Source organism: Lissotriton vulgaris, chromosome 2_2 (genome assembly GCF_964263255.1).
Source record: "Lissotriton vulgaris chromosome 2_2, aLisVul1.2, whole genome shotgun sequence".
Classification (NCBI taxonomy): Eukaryota; Metazoa; Chordata; class Amphibia; order Caudata; family Salamandridae; genus Lissotriton; species Lissotriton vulgaris.
The window spans coordinates 326,123,896-326,146,270 of NC_141688.1; the positions used below are offsets into that span (position 1 = coordinate 326,123,896).

A 22,375-nucleotide genomic window follows, 5' to 3' on the forward strand; every position below is an offset into this window, starting at 1 on the left:
GAACATTTCCTTTTTGAAACTCTATCTAATGTTCAGAGGAGGGCACCGTCTCTACCACTCCTTAAGGGTATGGTACGTCATGCAGAGGACCTCTTTAAAGACCCGGTCAAAGCTAGGATAACAACACCACACATTGACAAGAAATATAAAGCTGCTCCCTCTGATCCTACATGCATTAGAACTCAGCTGAGACCGTAATCTAACAGGACTATCTGCAGGAAACCGATAAAGACCTGGTTGTTTCCCAATGCTCTTAATTAGGAGGTCTTTGAGTTAGTTTGAACTATCCTCAGCGCCAAGACGCCTCGGCAATCGAGCACTCTATAAATGCATCAGTCAGTTAGTCAGTTAACCTCAGACTCTCTAGTAGTGATTAATGCAGGAAAAAGAGCACATTCCCAAACAGGGGGTGCATCTCCCCTCGAGGAGGAGTCCAAATTGACTGATACCTCTGGAAAACGTGTCGCTGCCCAATCAACCAATAATTGGTGAATAGCCAACAGCCAGGCTCTATTAGCAAGATATGAGCGAGATCACTGGGATGAAAGGGGAGGGGCTCCTCCAAGAGCTCCCGGAAGAGCACAGGAGAAGGGAGCAGGAATGGTCAACGAGGGAAAGCTCATTACAAATGTGCACAAGATGCCGCAGACACAGCGGCTAGAGGTATAAATACCAGTCTACTATTACGTATACCAGCCGTGGCCCGTGCAGGTAGGATCAATGATGCGGGATGGTTTGGGGGGGGGGGGATTCGATTGACAACTAGGAGGGAAAATTAAATACATTTTCACTCGAGGTTTGTAGTAATCTCCCCCCACCCATCCGCACCGCTCTTACCTGCATGGGCCGCAGCTGACATAGACATGCATGGATCTGTGTCTCGGGGTTTAAACCTGAAGTGCAAGAGGCCGTTCTTAATCTCCCATTTGATGAAGAACACCTTTTCGTCACTCAGGTGGACATAGCTGTTGCGAAAATGAAAAAAGACGCACAGATCGCAACATCAACAGGAGCTTCTCAGACACCTACTTATCAAAGTTTATTTGGTAGGCCCAACTACAAACAAGGGGCTAGATCTGCCTCCTCAGACAACACGGGGCCAGCGTATGAGAATCGAGGACCAAACGTTACCGCCAAAACCTTTTACAAGTGCGCGAACAGAAGTCACAGTTTTAAAGGAAGCGGTCGCGGGAATAATACCCGTAATTTCAACACAACTACCTACCATCCCCCGATCATTTAACACCTGTCGGATGTCGTGTTCTAAACGTTCTGTCCACGTGGAGTTTGATCCAACCAATCAATGGGTGTTGGATGTTACATTCTTACAGCAGATGCTTCCCTAGTTGGGGTGCACACCTCCAAAACCTCTCAATTCAGGGGGTTTGGGACTCCAAACACAGGGATCACTATCAATCATCTAGAGCTGCAGGCAGTTCACCCAGCAGTGAAAGCCTTCCTACCTCACCTACAACACAAAGTTGTCCTAATTTGAATAGACAATATGACAACTGTATACAAAAACTGGGGTGGGGGGGCCTCTCTCCAATTGTCTCGGTTAGCACAGGAAATATGGAGCGTAGCTATACATCACAACATTCACCTTCTAGTAGAACAAGTCCCTGGGACAAGCAATCAAATTGGGGACTTTCGAAGCAGGACACAGGTTCAAGTCCACGAATGGGAACTCCACCCTGTGGTGCTTTTACCACACCTTCGAAGATGGAGGTTTCCACAAATAGATCTGTTTGCAACATATGACAGATGCTCTTGCGCGCAGCGTTCACGCGCAGCGGTCGCGCCCCAGTTGCGCCGAAGGTGCGCCAAAGGTAAGCCCGTCTACGCCCGTCCGCGCCTGGACCGCGCCTAGCGCCTGTCCCCCTGGCCCTTGCTCCACCCTCCCCGCCCGCATTACATACAACCCTTCCACCCTCTTAGCCCTAAACCCCGGCCGTCTCCCCCACTGCGCCCAAGCCGCTCCTGGACACACCCATGGACCCTTCACATGCAACTCCTGCAAGTATGACAGCACCAAGACCATCTCCTCATCCACGAACACCAAACAGAGACCTGACACCAACCCCCTAAAATGCATCCTGTTCAACACCCGCTCGGTCCACAGACACGCCATCGACCTTTGGAATTTACTAGACACCATCTCTCCGGACGTCGCCTTCCTAACAGAAACATGGATGAACGCCTTCTCAGCTCCAGACATCGCCATTGCCATCCCGGAAGGATATAAGATCATCCGTAAGGACCGCACCAAGCAAACAGGAGGAGGCATTGCTATTGTCCATAAGAATTCCATCCGCATCTCAACCAGCTCAGACGTCAACCTCGCTAGCGCCGAACACCTTCACTTCCAGATCCACACCGACCCCAAAACTCAGAGGCACCCTCCTCTACAGGCCACCTGGACCCCGTGCACAATTCAGTGAAGACATCACTGACTTCATCACTCCACACGCCCTCCCCTCCGAGGACTACATTCTATTGGGAGACCTCAATTTCCACCTGGAAAAGAGCAACGACAGCAACACCACCACCCTTCTGGACAATCTTGCCAACCTAGGACTCAAACAACTTGTTAACACCCCCACCCACTTCGCAGGTCACACACTCGACCCCATCTTCACCTCCAGCAAACATATCTCCTTCAGTCACACCACCGCTCTCCATTGGACGGACCACAGCTGCGTTAACTTTGTCTACAAAAAGACCACAACCCACAACCTCCCTCAACCTACTCTGCGAAGAAACTGGAACAAAATCACCATCGACCAGATCTCCTCATCGCTTCTTCAAAACCCCCCTGCCCACTCCTCGAACCCCAACCAAGCAGCCATTAACCTCAATCAATGGCTAACCAACAGCGCCGACAACCTAGCACCTTTGAAAAAACATCAAATCAAACCAGGCAGCAAAAACGCTCCCTGGTTCAACGATGATCTTAAGAAATCCAAGAAACTCTGTCGCTCCCTCGAAGGCCTGGAAAAAAGACCCAAACACCAGCACCAAGGACGCCTTCAAAAACGCCACCCGCACACACCACCAACTGATCCGGACTGCCAAGAAAGCTGCACTTAAAGACCGACTAGACAACCACGCCCACAACAGCAAGGAATTATTCAACATCGTCAAAGAATTTACCAACCCCTCATCCAACTCCAACGACATCACTCCCTCTCAATCCCTTTGCGACTCCCTAGCCTCGTTCTTCCACAACAAAATCGCAGACATCCACAACAGCTTCGACAACCAACCCGGAGACCAACCCACACAACCTGCTGCCGCACCCTCACCCCCCTTGAACATCCTTAACGACTGGAACCCAATCTCCACTGAGGACACCATTTGCCTGATGAACTCCATTCACTAAGGATCCCCCACAGACCCATGTCCTCACCACATCTTCAACAAAGCAGACTCCATCATAGCACCTCACCTCCGAGACGTCATCAACTGCTCCCTCAACTCCGCCACCTTCCCGGAAAGCTGGAAACACGCCGAACTCAGCGCCCTTCTGAAAAAACCCACAGCTGACCCCACCGAACTCAAAAACTACCGCCCCATCTCACTCCTACCATTCCCAGCCAAAGTCATTGAGAAAGCTGTCAACAACCAGCTCGCCGCCTTCCTCGAAACCAACAAATCCCTCGACTCCTCACAGTCCGGATTCCGAGCAAAACACAGCACTGAGACCGCCCTCATCGCAACAACAAACGACATTCGAATTCTACTGGACAACAGAGACACAGTCGCCCTCATACTCCTTGACCTCTCCGCAGCCTTCGACACAGTTTGTCACAGCACCCTCCTACAACGCCTTAGAAACATCGGAATCCAAGGAAAAGTACTGGAATGGATCTCCTCGTTCCTTGCCGGAAGAACTCAGAGAGTCCGCCTTCCCCCCTTCAAATCAGAGGCCACCGAAGTCATCTGCGGCGTGCCACAAGGATCTTCACTCAGCCCCACCCTCTTCAACGTATACATGAGCCCCCTCGCAACCATCACATGCCAACACAACCTCAACATCATCTCCTACGCTGACGACACTCAACTGATCCTCTCACTCACCAAAGACCCTCTCACCGCCAAAACTAACCTACATGAAGGAATGCAAGAAGTCGCCGAGTGGATGAAGCACAGCCGTCTGAAACTGAATTCAGACAAAACAGAAGTCCTTATCTTAGGTACCTCTCCCTCCGCCTGAGACGACTCTTGGTGGCCAGAGGCCCTAGGAAAAGCACCCATCCCGACAGACCACGCATGGAACCTGGGCGTCATCCTGGACTCCTCACTCTCGATGACCAGACAAGTCAACGCCGTTTCATCATCTTGCTTCAACATTCTTCGCATGCTCAAAAAAACTTTTCGCTGGATCCCCACCGAAACCAGAAAAACGGTCACCCACGCTCTGGTTACAAGCCGCCTGGACTACGGAAACACCCTATACGCCGGTACCACCGCCAAACTTCAGAAAAAACTCCAACGCATCCAGAACGCATCAGCTAGACTCATACTAGACATCCCGCGTAATGACCACATTTCTGGCCACCTGAAAGATCTCCACTGGCTCCCCGTCAATAAGAGGATAACTTTCCGCCTCTTAACCCACGCACACAAAGCACTTTACAAACTCGGACCCGAATGCCTCAACACACGACTTTCCTTCTATACCCCCTCCCACCAGCTACGATCATCCAACCAAGCCCTTGCTGCTGTACCTCGCATTAACAAAACCACCATGGGAGGAAGATCCTTCTCCTACCTGGCGGCTAAAAACTGGAACTCACTTCCCACTCACCTTCGCCTCACTCAGAACCACCTAGCATTCAGAAAGCAACTTAAAACTTGGATATTCGACAAGTAATTCCCCACCTTTCTTCAAGCGCCTTGAGACCCTCTGGGTATGTAGCGCGCTATATAAATTATCTGACCTGACTTGACTTGACTAATATACCCCAATCCCAAGGGGATGAAGCTTGCAATGTGGCTCCTGAAGTGTTACCACAGCAATGTATGGACATTCTTAAAGAGGCTCGCAAACCTACTACGAGGCAATGTTATGCAAATAATGGTAAATATTTGTTAATTACTGCCAGCAACACAAACTTAAACTCTGAATGCACAAGTACAGACAATAGTTACTTACCGCATTTGCAAACTACATTGTTGGACTATGCTTCACTACGATTACACCTGGCGGCTATTGCAGCCTATTTGCAAAATACGCAGCACTTGTCATTATTTAAAATACCGGTTATTAAAGTTTTTATGGAAGGACTTAAAAGAATTCATGTACCAGAATGGAGCTTAAACATTGTACTAACACGGCTTATGGGGCCTCCTTTTGAACCGATGCACTCTTGCCGGCTGCAATACTTGTCTTCGAGATTAAAAGGGCGACCTTTCATCACTTCACTTAAAAGGGTCAGTGAGATTCAGGCATTAACCCTGAAAGAGCCATTCTTCCAGCTTCATAGAGATACGGTAGTGCTTAGAACAAACCCAAAATGTCTTCCAAAGGTTTTGTCCAACTTTCCAATCAATCGAGCTGCCTGTCTTTCCTCTACCAGACTCAGTTGCAGAAAGAGTTTTTCATACTTTAGATATTAAAAGAGCTTTAATGCATTATATTGACAGGACTAAAACATTCAGAAAGACTAAACCAGTATTTCTTACTGTCACACCTCCCCACATGGGTAATACAAAGTTCAAATCTGGGATTTCTAGATAGATCGTGAAAAGCATCCATCCTTGTGGTGCTAAAAGGCTTCTTCCTGTTCCTCCTACAGCTCACTTTACTCGGAAAATAGAAGCTTCTGTGGAATTTTAGTGAACATTCCAATTGTTGATATTTGCAAAGCAGAAACATGGTCCACTCCACACACATTTACAAAAAATTGTGTTGATGTATTTGCACAACAACAAGCCAATGTTTGTCGGGACTCTTTTTCATACAACTGCAACCCCCACAAGTTAACCATACCTAGAGAGAGGGACTGCTTTACAGTCGATGCAAAGCATGTGTATCGACAGCGCACATGCCTCGAACGGATTATGTTCAATAACCTGTAGGCATCTGTTCTTGGCATGGAGTGCTGTAGATTCACATGCGCCTCCCCAAACAGTCCTGCACAGATTGCAGTTTACATATGTTACATATTACTCGCCTCGACATCACATTACTGATTCATTCTACAACTCCGGTCTCACCTATCTGCGGGAAAACAATCTAGCAGTGGAGTCTATGATTATGCCCAGTATCGCCTAGAGGAGGAGTCTCGCAGGCCGTGACTCAAAGGAAACTTCTTGGAACAAAATCAACTTGTTATCATCCAAGCACAACACTGGATGGCGGACTTACGCAAACATGTGAATCTACAGCACTACATGCCAAGAACAGATGCTTACAGGGTAAGTAACATAATCCTTAAACTACCGTACGAATGGTTTATTAAGTTTAGAGCAGCGTCTAACTGTTTATATCGAAACCCCAATAATATATGGATGATATAAAGTGTATCCTGTATAAATTATAACAAGGAAGAATGCTTAAACTGTAAGTGGAGACCCTTTCTATACCCAAGATCACTGGTTTCAATCTCGTTCTTTCCTGAAAATGGAGCTATTGGAGAGGACTGTGGCCCTAAGGATGTGCTTACGCCATAGTTTATTACATTTGTCTCGCATATCGGGCTGAGGAGAGGCCGAACAATGTTGCCTCCTACTGGGGGGATATTCAAGGCCATGTCGGGATGCAAATCTGCCCTTCCTTCTGTGTGTGGCTCCCCCAGGGCATCTCTGCATCTCTCTCAGCTGGTTCATTACTCCTCGCTATGCTCTCTCTTCTGCACCCGCCTGTTTGCACCTTTCTTCTACCCCTCCCCATCCGCACTTCTTTCCGCCTCCTTCCCTTCCCTCATCCTTTCTCTCCCTCATCCTCGCCTTCCCTCTCCTCGCTCTCTGTGCCTCTATCTTGGCCAATGGCCTCCTTCCTCCTCACACTCAGCTCCTTTTCTCTGCCCTTTCTTGCTGCAGGAATGGTCCATGGAATCGCAGCGACCAATCAGCAGGAAGGGGCGGAGCAGCAAGAGCATCGACGAGGTGACCCTCACAAGTATTGTGCCAACTGGAGATGGCACGTCCAACACCCCACCACCACAGCAGCAGCGCAGAGGGTAACTATGCTGCCCCTACCATGGGAAGGGTGAGAAGGGCCAGCCTGGCACCCTCTGATGCCATGGAACCTCTCAATGACTGACATGTCTGATACCATCTGTACACTGCAGCATGTGGCAGCGCCAGGGGAGGGGCTGGTGAAATGTGCCCGAAGCTGCTGTTCGTGCTCTAAACAAGTGTGCTTTGCAGCATGTCTGGACTGGGCTGGCGTAAAGGGGGCCTCTGGCTGGCGGTGTGTGCTGGCTGACATCATTGCCCACACACTCTAGTCTGACTGTGAGTAGTTCATGTTTGGACCATGTGAATGTTGGTTGCTGTGGCTGGTGGATGCAGTGTTTGCTTGGCCCATTTGTGTGCACTGCCTCCTGATGCTGTAAGCTCACTCTTGCGTACACAGTCATTTTTGTTTAGTTGCTTGCTGGCACTGTCCAGTGTTCCGGTTAGCTCCTGCTGGTGTTTGACCATGTTTGGCGGGATGGGGGAGGGAGCTGTTTGAGTTATCAAATGCTGGTTGATTAATCTTGTGTGCAGTTTTCCTTCATACGTTTTAGGCAGTGTGTGGGCGAGGGAGCATTGGTAGCTTTGGCTTACAGCTACAATGTTTGTGGGTTGGACTCCGTTTCCTTGGGTCCTGTGGTATTGTCGGCTGCAGCCAGCTTTGCGGCATTTGTTTGCTTGCACTTGTTGCGTCAGTTGTTTGATGTTGACATGTGATGGATTGTGGTTGTTGTGTGTCATGCAGTGTTCTCAGTTGTGTCTGTTTCCTTGAGGCCTGTGGTATTGGCAGCTGAAGTCTGTGTTGCAGCTTTTGTTTGCTTGGACTTGTTGCCTGTTCTGTGATGTTGGTATGTGATTGGTTGTGGTTGGTGCCATGCAGTTTCCTTGAGTCCTGTGATACTGGTAGCTGTGGACGGCGTTGCAGCTTTTGATGCTTGCCCTTGTTGCATCAGTTATGTGATGTTGTGGTGTGTCATGCAGTGTTCATGGGTAGGACTCGGAGGCATCTGTTTCCTTCAGTCCTGTGGTAATGGTGGCTGCTGCCGGCTTGCAGCTTTGGTTTGTTTGCACCTGTTGCGTCAGTTAGGTGATGTTGGCATGTTATTGATGACTGTGGTTGTTGCCATGCAGTATGCGTGGATAGGAATCAACCGCGTCTGTTTCCTTGTGTCCTGTGGTATTGGTAACTGCAGCCTGTGTTGCAGCTTTTGTTAACTTGCACTTGTTGTATCAGTTATGTGGTTGTTGGTTGTGGTGTGTCCTACAGAATTCGTGGGTAGGAATCCGCCGTGTCTGTTTCCTTGAGTCCTGTGGTATTGGTAACGGCAGCCTGCATTGCAGCCTCTGTTAACTTGCACTTGTTGCATCAGTTATGTGATGTTGTGGTGTGTCATGCAGTGTTCATGGGTAGGACTCATCCGCATCTGTTTCCGTGCGTCCTGTGGAATTGGTAGCTGCAGATATGTGATGTCGAGATGTGAGTGATGGTTGTTGTGGTGCTCCTTGGTGCAGTTGCGGGTTGTTGGTTGAGGTGGTGGTTGCAATGCTGCCCTTGCTGGTACAGTGCTTGGAGATGCTTGCTGTGGAGGGTGTAGTGTTTCAGATGGATTGCTGTGGTAGGATACATTACTCTGCTGGCAGCTATAGCTTTACGCACAGTGCTGGGCTCACATGTTCAGTGTGTTGCTGGTGTGTGCAGTATTTCAGGGTTTGTGTACCCTGGCTCCTGTGCTGACTGGTGCCCTGCATAGGAGTGGCGGCTGTGTTTGTGAGTGCAGTGCTGGTGAATGCAGAGATGTGTGTGTGTGTGTGTGTGTGTGTGCATACAGGCTGGCTCCTGTGCATACAGGCTGGCTCCTGTGCATACAGGCTGGCTCCAGGCTGGCTCCTCTGCATACAGGCTGGCTCCTCTGCATACAGGCTGGCTCCTCTGCATACAGGCTGGCTCCTGTGCATACAGGCTGGCTCCTGTGCATACAGGCTGGCTCCTGTGCATACAGGCTGGCTCCTGTGCTTACAGGCTGGCTCCTGTGCATTCAGGTGGGATCCTGTGCATTCAGGCTGGATCCTGTGCATTCAGGCTGGCTCCTGTGCATTCAGGCTGGCTCCTGTGCATTCAGGCTGGCCCCTGTGCATTCAGTCTGGCTCCTGTGCATACAGGCTGGCTCCTGTGCATAAGGGCTGGCTCCTGTGCATAAGGGCTGGCTCCTGTGCATACATAAGGGCTGGCTCCTGTGCATACATAAGGGCTGGCTCCTGTGCATATGGGCTGGCTCCTGTGCATATGGGCTGGCTCCTGTGCATACGGGCTGGCTCCTGTGCATAAGGGCTGGCTCCTGTGCATAAGGGCTGGCTCCTGTGCATAAGGGCTGACTCCTGTGCATACGGGCTGGCTCCTCTGCATACGGGCTGGCTCCTCTGCATACGGGCTGGCTCCTCTGCATACGGGCTGGCTCCTCTGCATACGGGCTGGCTCCTCTGCATACGGGCTGGCTCCTCTGCATACGGGCTGGCTCCTCTGTATTCAGGCTGGCTCCTGTGCATACAGTCTGGCTCCTGTGCATACAGTCTGGCTCCTGTGGTTAAAGGCTGGCTCCTGTGCTTACGGGCTGGCTCCTCTGCATACGGGCTGGCTCCTCTGCATACGGGCTGGCTCCTCTGCATACGGGCTGGCTCCTGTGCATAAGGGCTGACTCCTGTGCATAAGGGCTGACTCCTGTGCATACGGGCTGGCTCCTCTGCATACGGGCTGGCTCCTCTGTATTCAGGCTGGCTCCTGTGCATACAGTCTGGCTCCTGTGCATACAGTCTGGCTCCTGTGGTTAAAGGCTGGCTCCTGTGCTTAAAGGCTGGCTCCTGTGCTTAAAGGCTGGCTCCTGTGCTTAAAGGCTGGCTCCTGTGGTTAAAGGCTGGCTCTTGTGCTTAAAGGCTGGCTCTTGTGCTTAAAGGCTGGCTCTTGTGCTTAAAGGCTGGCTCTTGTGCTTAAAGGCTGGCTCTTGTGCTTAAAGGCTGGCTCCTGTGCTTAAAGGCTGGCTCCTGTGCTTAAAGGCTGGCTCCTGTGCTTAAAGGCTGGCTCTTGTGCTTAAAGGCTGGCTCTTGTGCTTAAAGGCTGGCTCTTGTGCTTAAAGGCTGGCTCTTGTGCATACAGGCTGGCTCCTGTGCCATGCTGGCTGGCTGGTGCTTCAGCTTGGCCACTGCGAGGGCAGGAGCTGGCCTGGTTGCGGTTTATTCAAATGCAATCCTTTTCTGGCAGATGCTTTTTTGGGGGCTGGCTGTTTTTGTTGCATGTGCTTGTTTTCAGAGCATGTTTGCCAATTTGCAGGTTTTCCTACACAGAGGACGACGAAGACTATGCTTATGCGACCCTGACAAGGACTCAGCCGGTGAAGTTAGTACAGTACCCTGTGGCTCCAACCAACACACCAGGATGTGCACACGAGGGTGTACTGGTGGCAGCTGTCTCGCTAACCCACACTTCCTACCAGGGACCCCACTTTCTTCCTCACTTCGCCTTCTCACAGTGGTGCCTGTTCTCGTCTCTTGATTGGTCGTTGGAGTCTACTAACCCTGATGAGGGCGGGCGGAGGGGTCCCAGCATGGAAGTGGAGGGGTTCCTGGTGTGGGGGGAGGCAGGTGGTGGGCAAGCCTCTCACTTCAAGCTCTCCCTTCATTTCAACAAGCACCAGCCTTCCCACCGGTCACTGATGCTCTGCACAAGGTGGATGTGCAGGTGTAGAGGTGATGTTGCTGTTCACTTTGGTAGATGATTGGCAGATGCAGAGGTGATGCGGCTGTTCACTTTGGTAGATGATTGGCAGATGCAGAGGTGATGTTGCTGTTCACTTTGGTAGAAGATTCGCCGATGCAGCGGTGATTTTGCTGTTCACTTTGGTAGATGATTGGCCGATGCAGAGGTGATGTTGCTGTTCACTTTGGTAGAAGATTCGCCGATGCAGCGGTGATTTTGCTGTTCCCTTTGGTGGATGATTGGCAGATGCAGAGGTGATGCTGCTGTTCACTTTGGTGGATGATTGGCAGATGCAGAGGTGATGCTGCTGTTCACTTTGGTAGATGATTGGCAGATGCAGAGGTGATGCGGCTGTTCACTTTGGTGGATGATTGGCAGATGCAGAGGTGATGTTGCTGTTCACTTTGGTAGATGATTGGCAGATGCAGAGGTGATGTTGCTGTTCACTTTGGTAGATGATTGGCAGATGCAGAGGTGATGCTGCTGTTCACTTTGGTAGATGGTTGGCAGATGCAGAGGTGATGCTGCTGTTCACTTTGGTAGATGGTTGGCAGATGCAGAGGTGATGCGGCTGTTCACTTTGGTAGATGATTTGCAGATGCAGAGGTGATGTTGCTGTTCACTTTGGTAGATGGTTGGCAGATGCAGAAGTGATGCGGCTGTTCACTTTGGTAGATGATTGGCAGATGCAGAGGTGATGCGGCTGTTCACTTTGGTAGATGATTGGCAGATGCAGAGGTGATGTTGCTGTTCACTTTGGTAGAAGATTCGCCGATGCAGCGGTGATTTTGCTGTTCACTTTGGTAGATGATTGGCCGATGCAGAGGTGATGTTGCTGTTCACTTTGGTAGATGATTGGCAGATGCAGAGGTGATGTTGCTCTTCACTTTGGTAGATGATTGGCAGATGCAGAGGTGATGTGGCTGTTCCCTTTGGTGGATGATTGGCAGATGCAGAGGTGATGCTGCTGTTCACTTTGGTAGAAGATTCGCCGATGCAGCGGTGATTTTGCTGTTCACTTTGGTAGATGATTGGCAGATGCAGAGGTGATGTTGCTCTTCACTTTGGTAGATGATTGGCAGATGCAGAGGTGATGCTGCTGTTCACTTTGGTAGATGGTTGGCAGATGCAGAGGTGATGCGGCTGTTCACTTTGGTAGATGATTTGCAGATGCAGAGGTGATGTTGCTGTTCACTTTGGTAGATGATTGGCAGATGCAGAGGTGATGTTGCTGTTCACTTTGGTAGATGATTGGCAGATGCAGAGGTGATGTTGCTCTTCACTTTGGTAGATGATTGGCAGATGCAGAGGTGATGTGGCTGTTCCCTTTGGTGGATGATTGGCAGATGCAGAGGTGATGCTGCTGTTCACTTTGGTAGATGGTTGGCAGATGCAGAGGTGATGCGGCTGTTCACTTTGGTAGATGATTTGCAGATGCAGAGGTGATGTTGCTGTTCACTTTGGTAGATGATTGGCAGATGCAGAGGTGATGTTGCTGTTCACTTTGGTAGATGATTGGCAGATCTACAGTGAACAACACAAACCGAACAATTCAGATGCCATGGTCTTAAGATCAACCAGTGCCTCCTGAAACAGCCTTCTGTCAGTGACCTAAGCCAATTCCTTCTTAGAGCCCACTCTTGTCTCACAGATTGTCCTGTTCCGTCAAGGTGTTAATCTGTAATAGATCTCTTTACTTTGATGGACACCAGCAAAAAATATAATCAAGAAACCGATTCTTATCTCTCCCTTTACTCATGTTTTTTAGTGAAGTACGGTCTGCCAGTCTCCTTTGAACCCTCTTAAGTGAACATTTAACTACACACACTCTTGTTTCATCCACTGACTAACATCTTTCAAAGTTTTTTTGTAAGCCACAAACTAATGGCATATGTTTAATAAACATTACATTAATTGCATCAATAATGAAATATCACGTTTATTCGAAGGAAGCACTCACTCACTTTACCAAAAACCAAAATGTATTTACAGTTTGTCCAATCAGGAACACTGCATTGTATAGCAGTGGTCCATTTAATTCTATTTGTTGTTTATTTCGTTCATATTCTATTTGGTGCCTTTTTTCTCTAAATGACCATCTTAATATTGGTTCATGACTGAAAAGTAATTCCTTCTAATCTTAACCTATGATGTATGGTGCACGTCACGTATGAACGGTTGAGGGCTCCTACATATGTATATATCGTTTAATCCTAGCTAGCCACCAGCGAGTGAACGCCACCGTCCTCCCAGTAACCCTGGTATGGCTCACTCTCTTGGAGTGTACTTGAGGAAAAGGAGAAGTGTTACGCTTGTGAATGTTGTCTCTGCAACATCTTTAAATGCAGTGAAGGGAAGAATCCTGTTTCACTCCATCCGCATGATTGGGGTGGCGGTGAAAATAGCATCTTTGGGATTTTGACTTCTCACATAAAGGCTGGTATGCACTGCTGTCCTGCCCAGAGATGTCTGGTAGGATGGGGCGGGTTCCGGTGTGGTACTGGTGGTAGTCTGTCTGTCATGGAGTGGTGTCAGGAAGATGTAGGGAAGGCAGGAAGCCAATTTTGTTTCCTAAGCAGCTGTTCTGCATTTACATACTGTTTGGCTCCCTGAGGGATCAGACACCCTATCAGGAAGGGGACCAAGACAACAGGATGGGGCCTCTGGACTCTTCCATTCCTCTTTATTGGGGGAGATTCTAAAGAGGAAATGTACTATTTCCCATTTCACAAACCCATATCCACTCTATTCTTCACTCTGTTTTCTTTAAAACTTCGTTTATCCTCCTCTCCCAACACCTCTCTCCTTACATATTTCATATACCTCCACCCCCTTTCCAGACATTTGGCGGTGATGGGTGACCTTAACTTGTCTTGGCTTCACGGATGTGACTCTGTACCCCTTTTTGTCTTTTGACCCCTGCAGCGTCACCAGAGATGATGGCTCAGAGTGGTCCGACGAGGAGACCCCTAAGAAGCACCCGAACTCCAATGGGCAGGAGGCTGATGTTCAGGTAGTCGCCGTGCACGTGCGAGCACTTTATGATTACTCCGGCCAGGAGGCCGACGAGCTCAGCTTTGCAGCAGGTATGCACTAACCGGTTATTAACCTACACCTAACCTCCACACCCCACCCAAAGCAGCTGACCAGAAGCACACTGTACCCAAAAAGGAGAGATCTGGATGTGGGGATTGTCAGACGTTTCTAAGATCAGGGCTGGGCCAGTAGGGTAAAGCACGTCTAATGTCGTAGTGTGTGTGTGTGTGTGTGTAGTATACTTGTAAAGCGCACAGCTGCCCCAGCAACGGGGCGTCCCGGCGCTACTAGAGGGAGGGAATAGGGATGGGAGAGAGAAGAGCAAGTCTAGGGGAATAAACAGATAGTGGAGTACTGAGGGGAGGGGCATAGGTGAATATCACAGGATCGGGTGACTGAGAAAAAGGTACAAAACTAAGAAACAATAGTACCGACCCTGGTGGATAAGAGCATTGTGGGAATAGTGGAGTGAAATATGGCAGGACTGGTAGAAAGTGTAACACTAGTGCAAGACTAGCTAAGTAAGAACCCAGGGCGGGACTCCGAGTGAACGGATAAGGAGGCTAGAACAACATGCCAAAGTTGTAAATCTAGGCACCAGGTGCTTAGGGGAGCAGTGCTGGGCTAGGAGTGCCAGAGGGTACCCCAAGAGTCAGCCAATGATTGACTAGAGGCATTCTGGGGTAGAGGTTGGGGTAAGAATCACATGCTTGCTGTGTTAATAGGCGAGCAGCATTTGACCGTGAGTTCCTGAATTGGAGAGACATCCAGATCTCTGCTAAAGGTCCTCGTTTTGCTTTGTGACATCACTGTGTTTGGCGCGCTGCTTGTGATTGACCGGATTTGCTATGTTGTGCGAGCGCATGAGCCTCGTAAACACGCTTGAGGCACCACCGAATGTGTGCAAGTGATCAAGCATGCGAGCTCTACACATCTCCGCAAGTCTCATGCAGCCCATGTCACGCCTTGTATGTAAAGGCACTGCCAGGAGAATGAATCTATGGATGAAAGAAGAACTGGACCCTGCCGAACTCTTCTATCAGACAGGATGTGATCTGGGGAACCTTTAATAAATGATAAGGGCCTCGCGCCCCGCGTGTGAATGGGACTCGCAACAGTTGTGTTTGGGGCTTCCAGTAGTTTGAGTCTTAATAAAAGCCGTGAGGTGGGAGGGTGGGGCAGTGACTCTTTCTACAATACTTGACTCCTAACAGCCAATCAAAGGCTTCCCTTGAACACACTTTCTTTTGCTCCATCCTCCACCAAGGGAGTGCCGTCAGCGTACTGGGGAGTGGGCGCCCTCAGCATGCCAAGCGAGTGCCCTTAGTTTTTAATCTACTGTGGAAGGTGAAGAGTGAAGGCACATTATCAGTCCCCCTTGGGCTTCAGTCCTGTCAAGGGCTTTGGCTATTTCCCAGCATCTGTGGTAAAAGTACCAACCAAAGCTTGCAGCGGTGGCCGTAGAATGAGCCGGGATGGCTGTGAGTAGCCAGGGCAGTGAAGTTGATGCAGGACTCACACACACAGGAGGAGCAGACGAGGAGATACTTTACATCCAGCCAAAGGTGATGCTGAACAGAACAGACCCAACCGGTGTGCACGTGCACCCACATGCCCACACTCAAATGGTGGACGCCCACCAGGGGTCTACCTCCACCTGTCCGACAATAATACCACAATGCCCCAAGTGTGACTTCCGTCTTGGATTCCTTTTTCTGCATTTGGGTTCAGAGGTGTATGAGGAGAGTTTCGTAGTAATGAGGAAATGCTGTTGAAAAATGGTTAGCGACTTCAAGGGATGGTACTCGCTGGAGATCAACCGACACTGGACCCAGAAGATTGGTTCTGGTCACTTGGCTTTGACTTTGTCAGAGAAGATGGACAGGGAAGGAAGTTCTGAGTCTCCTCAATGCTGTTTTGTGTCGCAAACAAATTGTTGTTCTCAGTCAGGACAAACAGACACCAAGTATGTGCGGTAGGCCCCCCATGTCACTGAGTTTGGATTAAAAGAAGAGGAATTACAATGCTTCAAAGACTTACACACACAGATGTCATTATTTTGGCTCGTTAGACAAACATAGCCATGGTACAATCAAAAAGAAAAATTAAAGAAGCGGTTTCTATGAAGGGCAGGATTTTTTCAGAGGAGGATAATTTAGAGGAGGCTCCAGGGGAATATAATTCAGAGCCTTACCTCAAAATAGTTTAATCAAAAATATTTTCTCAACAAGAACCATTTTCCTTAGAAATTCATAGTAAATCTAAAGGCCTCGTGTCCAGCGTCACCATCAATGCGTTCAGATTACATTCAAGGAGAGACTATTGAAGCGACCGAATTCAAGTCAAGACTTAAAATGGAAACTGGAAACTGCACAGAGCGAAAATAAGAATGATGATGATGAGAAGGAGGAAGATCAGATATGACTGGGTGGACACAGATTCCCTTCAGGAAGTAACCGGTCTCTACCCAAATACGCACTCTCCCTCAGATGACGGATCACTGCGCCAGAGTGCCATCCGCGGGCACTTATGAGGTCCAAACGAATACAGACATGGAGGCGTCTGATTGTCTAGCAGAAAGTCCGAGTTCTATTAACAGAAAACACCATTTCCTTCCATTGTGCTATCAGTAGTTCAGCAAGGAAAGGAGGTGTTTTAATCCCTGTCACAGCAAGAAAAGAAATAACGAGAATAGAGAAGAAATATGATTCTAAGTAACTACCTCAATATATCATATCGCATGTAGAAGCGGACATTTTGATAGCCGCTACAGCTACGAAAAGAGCACTGACCTCATCAACCCATATCCCTCCATCCAGTAAAAACATTGGTGTAAGATGAGATGAATTATGGAGAAGAATCGAAACATCCGCTTCCAGTGATGCTTGGACATTTGGAATGCTTTATTAAAGAGATGCTGCACTAACATTGGGAGGAAAAGGAAACCTATTTCAGAAGACATCCAGAAAGTAGGGGGAAGACTGTGGATACAGGAAAAAGCGCTGCACCAGACTTAACTAATACAGCCAGTAGCCCATTGACAACTGGTGCAGTCCGTTGAAGAAGTCCTAGGTTGCTCATTTCAGAGGTTGAACCCAACAATATAGATACTCAAGCTAGATAAATCACTGGAGGGTAGTAAGAAAGGCAATGACATTCCTAGGCAGTTAGAGGATTGTGTACGCGAGGGACGTCTTCAGATAGAAGAGGCCAGCGAGGACCGCTCTACACGCAGACAGACAGACAGACAGCAGCCAGGTCCTTTCATGCACCAAACCAGCTCATGGATGCAGAGCACTCAGAAAACCCAAACCTTTCAAGAGGGAGGCAAAGGTGGAGGTCAAACTTCAGTAGGTCAACACTAGCACCAAGTGACTTACTAAAACTACTCCCATGGTAGCAGAATGTTGCACTTTATTTAGATTTGTAAACAGTAATGGTAAATAGCTACAGAACCTGGTAAAATACAGATATTCTAGCAAATTCTGAAAGAAATCTTCCCAAAATAAAATCAAAATAAATCCGAGGTAGATCACTGAACAACCAAACATCTACAAGAGATTCCAGAACTGCTCTTGAAGGATGCAATAGAAGGAGCACCATTTCAGGAACCAGACACGGGCACGTGTTCAGCACTCTTCATTCACAGGCACCCCCTATCTCGGTCCTGGACTCTAGCTTTGGAAACCTATTGATCAAGGCGCACAAGTTCCAGATGATGACTCTTCAGCAGGTGAATCCCTCACTGGAAGAGAACAACCTTTTACCACAATGCACCCGAGGATGCACGCTTTCACTTCACGATGCACCCAGCACAGCACAACTGTGTTAAAGGGATGCATCACCAGTTCAGAATTCTACCCTTTGCAATCAAATCCGCTCCAAGAGTGGTCGCAAAGACACTTGCGGTAGTAGAACAAATCTAAGACGTCAAGCAATTCATGTTTATCCCGCCCTACACAACTGGCTAGCAAAGCGCAGGTCTTTCCAGCAATCCCAAAGATGTACAGACAATGGTATATATTGTTTGTCAATTGGATTTCACAATCCACATATAGATATTCTCACCAACTCTGAAAAGGATGAAACCTTTCTATGGGCAACATTGGACACAATGCGTATGTCAAGCTGATCCTGAGGAGAATGAATGATTCTCAGAGCGAATTCCTCTACCAGACATTTCAGTCGCTGACCGTGAGGAGTGTATTGAATCTGTTGAGATGAGCCTCATGAGTTGAGCTCATTGTAAATGCTGGATTGCATCAAGACCATTCCACGCATATCCGAGGCACGAGGAGCTCCATCAAGCGGGGTCATGTTCTGGCTCTGCATGTATCGTATTTTAGTGGTTGCTCCACAAATAACAAATTCCGGCGAGCTAAGACGTTTGGTCACAGTCACTTTACGCCGTTCAGATGTCATCAGGACTACATATTTAATAACCTAAACATTAGTTCAATATTCCAACATTCTCTGTCCATAGGTCCTCCACAGATCCATGTGTCGGTGATCTTTCTGTACGCGAAACCAGTTCAGGAACACCAAACAGCCAAGGGTCGCAAAGTCAGGGATACTGCGATGATGCAATGGTTTACAAACATGATCCAAAGATAGAGAGACAATGGTGAAGCCCAGACGAGACAAAAGGGAAGCCCATCCCTTCACTTGGCTGCTCCTCACCCCCTGATAACAGATGAATGACATTAGGTTTTCCTCTTCTAACAGTTTGCAGTTGGTTTGATGTGACGTGAGATTCCTTGCACTAGAGCCTGCATGCAGCCCACATTGGAGGCAGAAAGCTTCTTAACACTAACAGCCTTCATAACAATATCCGTGACCGTTTGTGAGTGGACTTTGGGGGAGTACGGAGGCAGGGATCATTGGGGTGTCTGCAGCAGACCAAGAAAGTGCTGGTCAGGTACGTGAATTTATTTGTTTGTTTGTGAAATGTGCAGTCTCTGAAGTCCTCCTCGTGTGATGCGCTACTGACACTGCGTGGATCCATAAGTGGTGGCATGGAGAGGACTCCAGATGTGGCAATTCTTGCATCATCGAATGCAGTGCAGACTGAGTGTGAGCCGACGCTACGATCCTGTGCTGCAGCGATGACTCCTCTGTTTCGCGAATGTCACTGCCACCTTGAGCACCTGGGTCATACCTCATACAGAGGTTTCAGCTCATACGGGTGCTTTTGTTAGCCTTACGCACTTGGGAAATACCTCATGCAGCAATCGCAGCTTATGCGGGTACTTTTGTTAGCCTTACGCACCTGGGTCATACCTCATGCAGCAGTCGCAGCTCATACTGGGCGCTCTTGTTAGTCTTACGCACTTGGGAAATACCTCATGCAGCAATTGCAGCTCATACGGGCGCTTTTGTTAGCCTTACGCACCTGGGTCATACCTCATGAAGCAGTCTCAGCTCATATGGGTGCTTTTGTTAGCCTTATGCACCTCGGTCATACCTCATGCAGCAGTTGCAGCTCATATGGGCGCTTTTGTTAGCCTTACGCACCTGGGTCATACCTCATAAAGCAGTCTCAGCTCATACGGGTGCTTTTGTTAGCCTTATGCACCTGGGTCATACCTCATGCAGCAGTCGCAGCTCATACGGGCGTTTTTGTTAGCCTTATGCACCTGGGTCATACCTCATGCAGCAGTCGCAGCTCATACGGGCGCTTTTGTTAGCCTTATGCACCTGGGTCATACCTCATGCAGCAGTCCCAGCTCATACGGGTGCTTTTGTACGCCTTATGCACCTGGGTCATACCTCATGCAGCAGTCGCAGCTCATACGGGGACTTTTGTTAGCCTTATGCACCTGGGTCATACCTCATGCAGCAGTTGCAGCTCATATGGGCGCTTTTGTTAGCCTTACGCACCTGGGTCATACCTCATGCAGCAGTCGCAGCTCATACGGGCGGTTTTGTTAGCCTTATGCACCTGGGTCATACCTCATGGAGCAGTCGCAGCTCATACGGGCGGTTTTGTTAGCCTTACGCACCTGGATCATACCTCATGGAACAGTCGCAGCTCATACGGGTGCTTTTGTTAGCCTTACACACCTGGGTCATACCTCATGCAGCAGTCGCAGCTCATACGGGGGCTTTGGTTGGCCTTTGGCACCTGGGTCATACCTCATGCAGCAGTCGCAGCTCATACGGGTGCTTTTGTTAGCCTTACACACCTGGGTCATACCTCATGAAGCAGTCGCAGCTCATACGGGTGCTTTTGATAGCCTTACGCACCTGGATCATTCCTCCTGCACATGTCGCAGCTCATACGGGTGATTTTGTTAGCCTTACGCACCTCGGTCATATCTCATGCAGCAGTCGCAGCTCATACGGGTGCTTTTGTTAGCCTTACGCACCTGGGTCATACCTCATGCAGCAGTCGCAGCTCATAGGGGCGGTTTTGTTAGTCCTACACACCTGGGTCATACCTCATGCAGCAGTCGCAGCTCATACGGGGTGCTTCGGTTGGCCTTTGGCACCTGGTTCATACCTCCTGCAGCAGTCGCAGCTCATACAGGCGCTTTGGTTGGCCTGGGGCACCTGAGTCACACCTCCTGCAGCAGTCGCAGGTCATACAGGATGCCGACACCTGTCTTCAGGTCGTAGCATGTTTCCCGCCACCCATGAACTCTACTTGGATGATCCAAGCAGCACCTCATCCCTCCCTCATAAATGGATGAACACAACATTTGTAGAGGGCTCAGCTGCCCTGAGCACCACATCCCAGCACTAAAGAGCAAAGCGAGAGGACCCGGAAGTAGAGAAGAGGTACCTTTTCAGAAGGATGAGCGTTCCTGCTGGTGTGGCGTTGGTGCTTTCTGGGATACTAACAGTCCCTTAAGAGGTTCAGGGACGCCGTGGAAATCTGTTCTTAGAAGAGCACACGCAAGCCTTGCACTAAGAAAAGATAGTATATATTTAAGTGTTTATTTCAACCGTTTCATCCTGTTGCTTAGTAAACGAATAATGACCGCACAGTATAATTGAAACCGCGCTTAGCATGTTGATAGCAGCGAGAATACAGTAGCTCTTCTAATATGTTTAGGATGTTTCTAGCAGCCTTCATCCTAAAGCTACTTCTATGCGCTACACTATGAGAACACGCAAGAGCTAGTTTGCCTCTGGAGCTTCTTGGTGACATGTGACCACATACCTGCTCACAGCGGATCAGCTCTGTTTATCAGACTTCAGATGGGAGAGTGTTCCCTCGGAAGAAAAACCCGATCAGCCCGGCTGAACACTCCTTCCTATCGGCGCGTGAGCAAGCCACACGTGCCGATCCCACCAGCTCCCTCGGCACCGAAACCGAAAGAAGTCTCGGCTCATTGCATCGCCATATCAACTCTCACCAGAACAGTGTATGCTCTGCAGTCTAGCAGGACCTCTTGTGATAACCTGGTGCGAAAGGGGGTCTCCAATCCATTAGTCAGTTCAAGGGGCTTATTATAAGATTGACCACTGACTCTTAGCCTACATTGCAAAAATCCAGTGGGGCCATCCCAAAATCTGAGAGGTAACCGGTCTAAACCAGCAAGATGAAAATACGTCAACTTGGAGTTCATGTTTATTTTACACATGTAATATTATGTTAGCAAGGACTTATAAAGTGCACAGCTACTCTGCTGAGTATCCCAGCGCTAGAGGCCAAAATGGAGGAAGGGGGAACATCAAACCCAGGGTGCGAGGTAATTATCCCGCTTGTTGGAACATCCATGTTTTCAGTTGTTTCCTGAAAACCAGTATGTTTGTGGCCTGCCCAAGCGGGAGTGGGAGCTTGTTCCAGAGACTAGCCAACAACACCTGAAATGAAGGACCGCTGCAGCGGCTTTGAAACACCTAGGAGTAACCATTAGGTGTTGGTGTGCTGACCTAAGGGATCTACCAGGTACATAGTATGAGACTCTTCTATGGATGTACTGCGCCCCCATGCCGTGCAGAGCTTTGAAAGCAGGACCAGAGCTTTGAAGAGTATTCTGCATCAGACAGGCAACCAGCGCACGTCCGCTTTCAAAGTTTTAAACAGTAATATCGAATAGTTTGCAGCAGACTCATCACCTGATGTTATAACAAATCTTTGTTTAGATAGAATGACACTTTGGCAAGTTTTGTAACCTGCTGAATGTGGACTACAGGCAGACAGGCTAAGTAAACATCTTTTACAAGTGGACTCTGATTCGGGAGTGCATGACTGCCAAGCTCCTGTCTCTACGGACAGCAAATATGCGAAATTGCAGGACGTCACTTAAGAACATTTTGTGACCTTGTTACTCAGAGTAAATTTCTTGAATTGTAAGATGTTTTCTGTTTTTATTTCATTAACGGTGGTTGCATAATTTAGCAAAAACCTGCAACACACTTTTTAAATGTTATTGAGCAAGTATGTTGCTGGACAGG

At 48.8% G+C, this 22,375-nt stretch overlaps 1 protein-coding gene across 5 annotated transcripts in view; it reads left to right on the forward strand.

Annotated features, from left to right (window-relative positions):
• The window catches only part of PACSIN3 (protein kinase C and casein kinase substrate in neurons 3), a 319,761-nt gene that overhangs the window by 272,402 nt on the left and 24,984 nt on the right, over positions 1-22,375 (forward strand). For 2 of the 5 annotated variants that reach the window (XM_086959717.1, XM_086959718.1), the window contains exons 10-12: positions 7,048-7,187; positions 10,508-10,573; positions 13,859-14,019. In XM_086959717.1, coding sequence (XP_086815843.1) covers positions 7,048-7,187; positions 10,508-10,573; positions 13,859-14,019 — 367 coding nt within the window. Of the gene's footprint in view, positions 1-7,047; positions 7,188-10,507; positions 10,574-13,858; positions 14,189-14,235; positions 16,075-22,375 lie in introns of those variants that run through there. The other 3 variants (XM_086959720.1, XM_086959721.1, XM_086959719.1) reach the window with 3 other exon arrangements.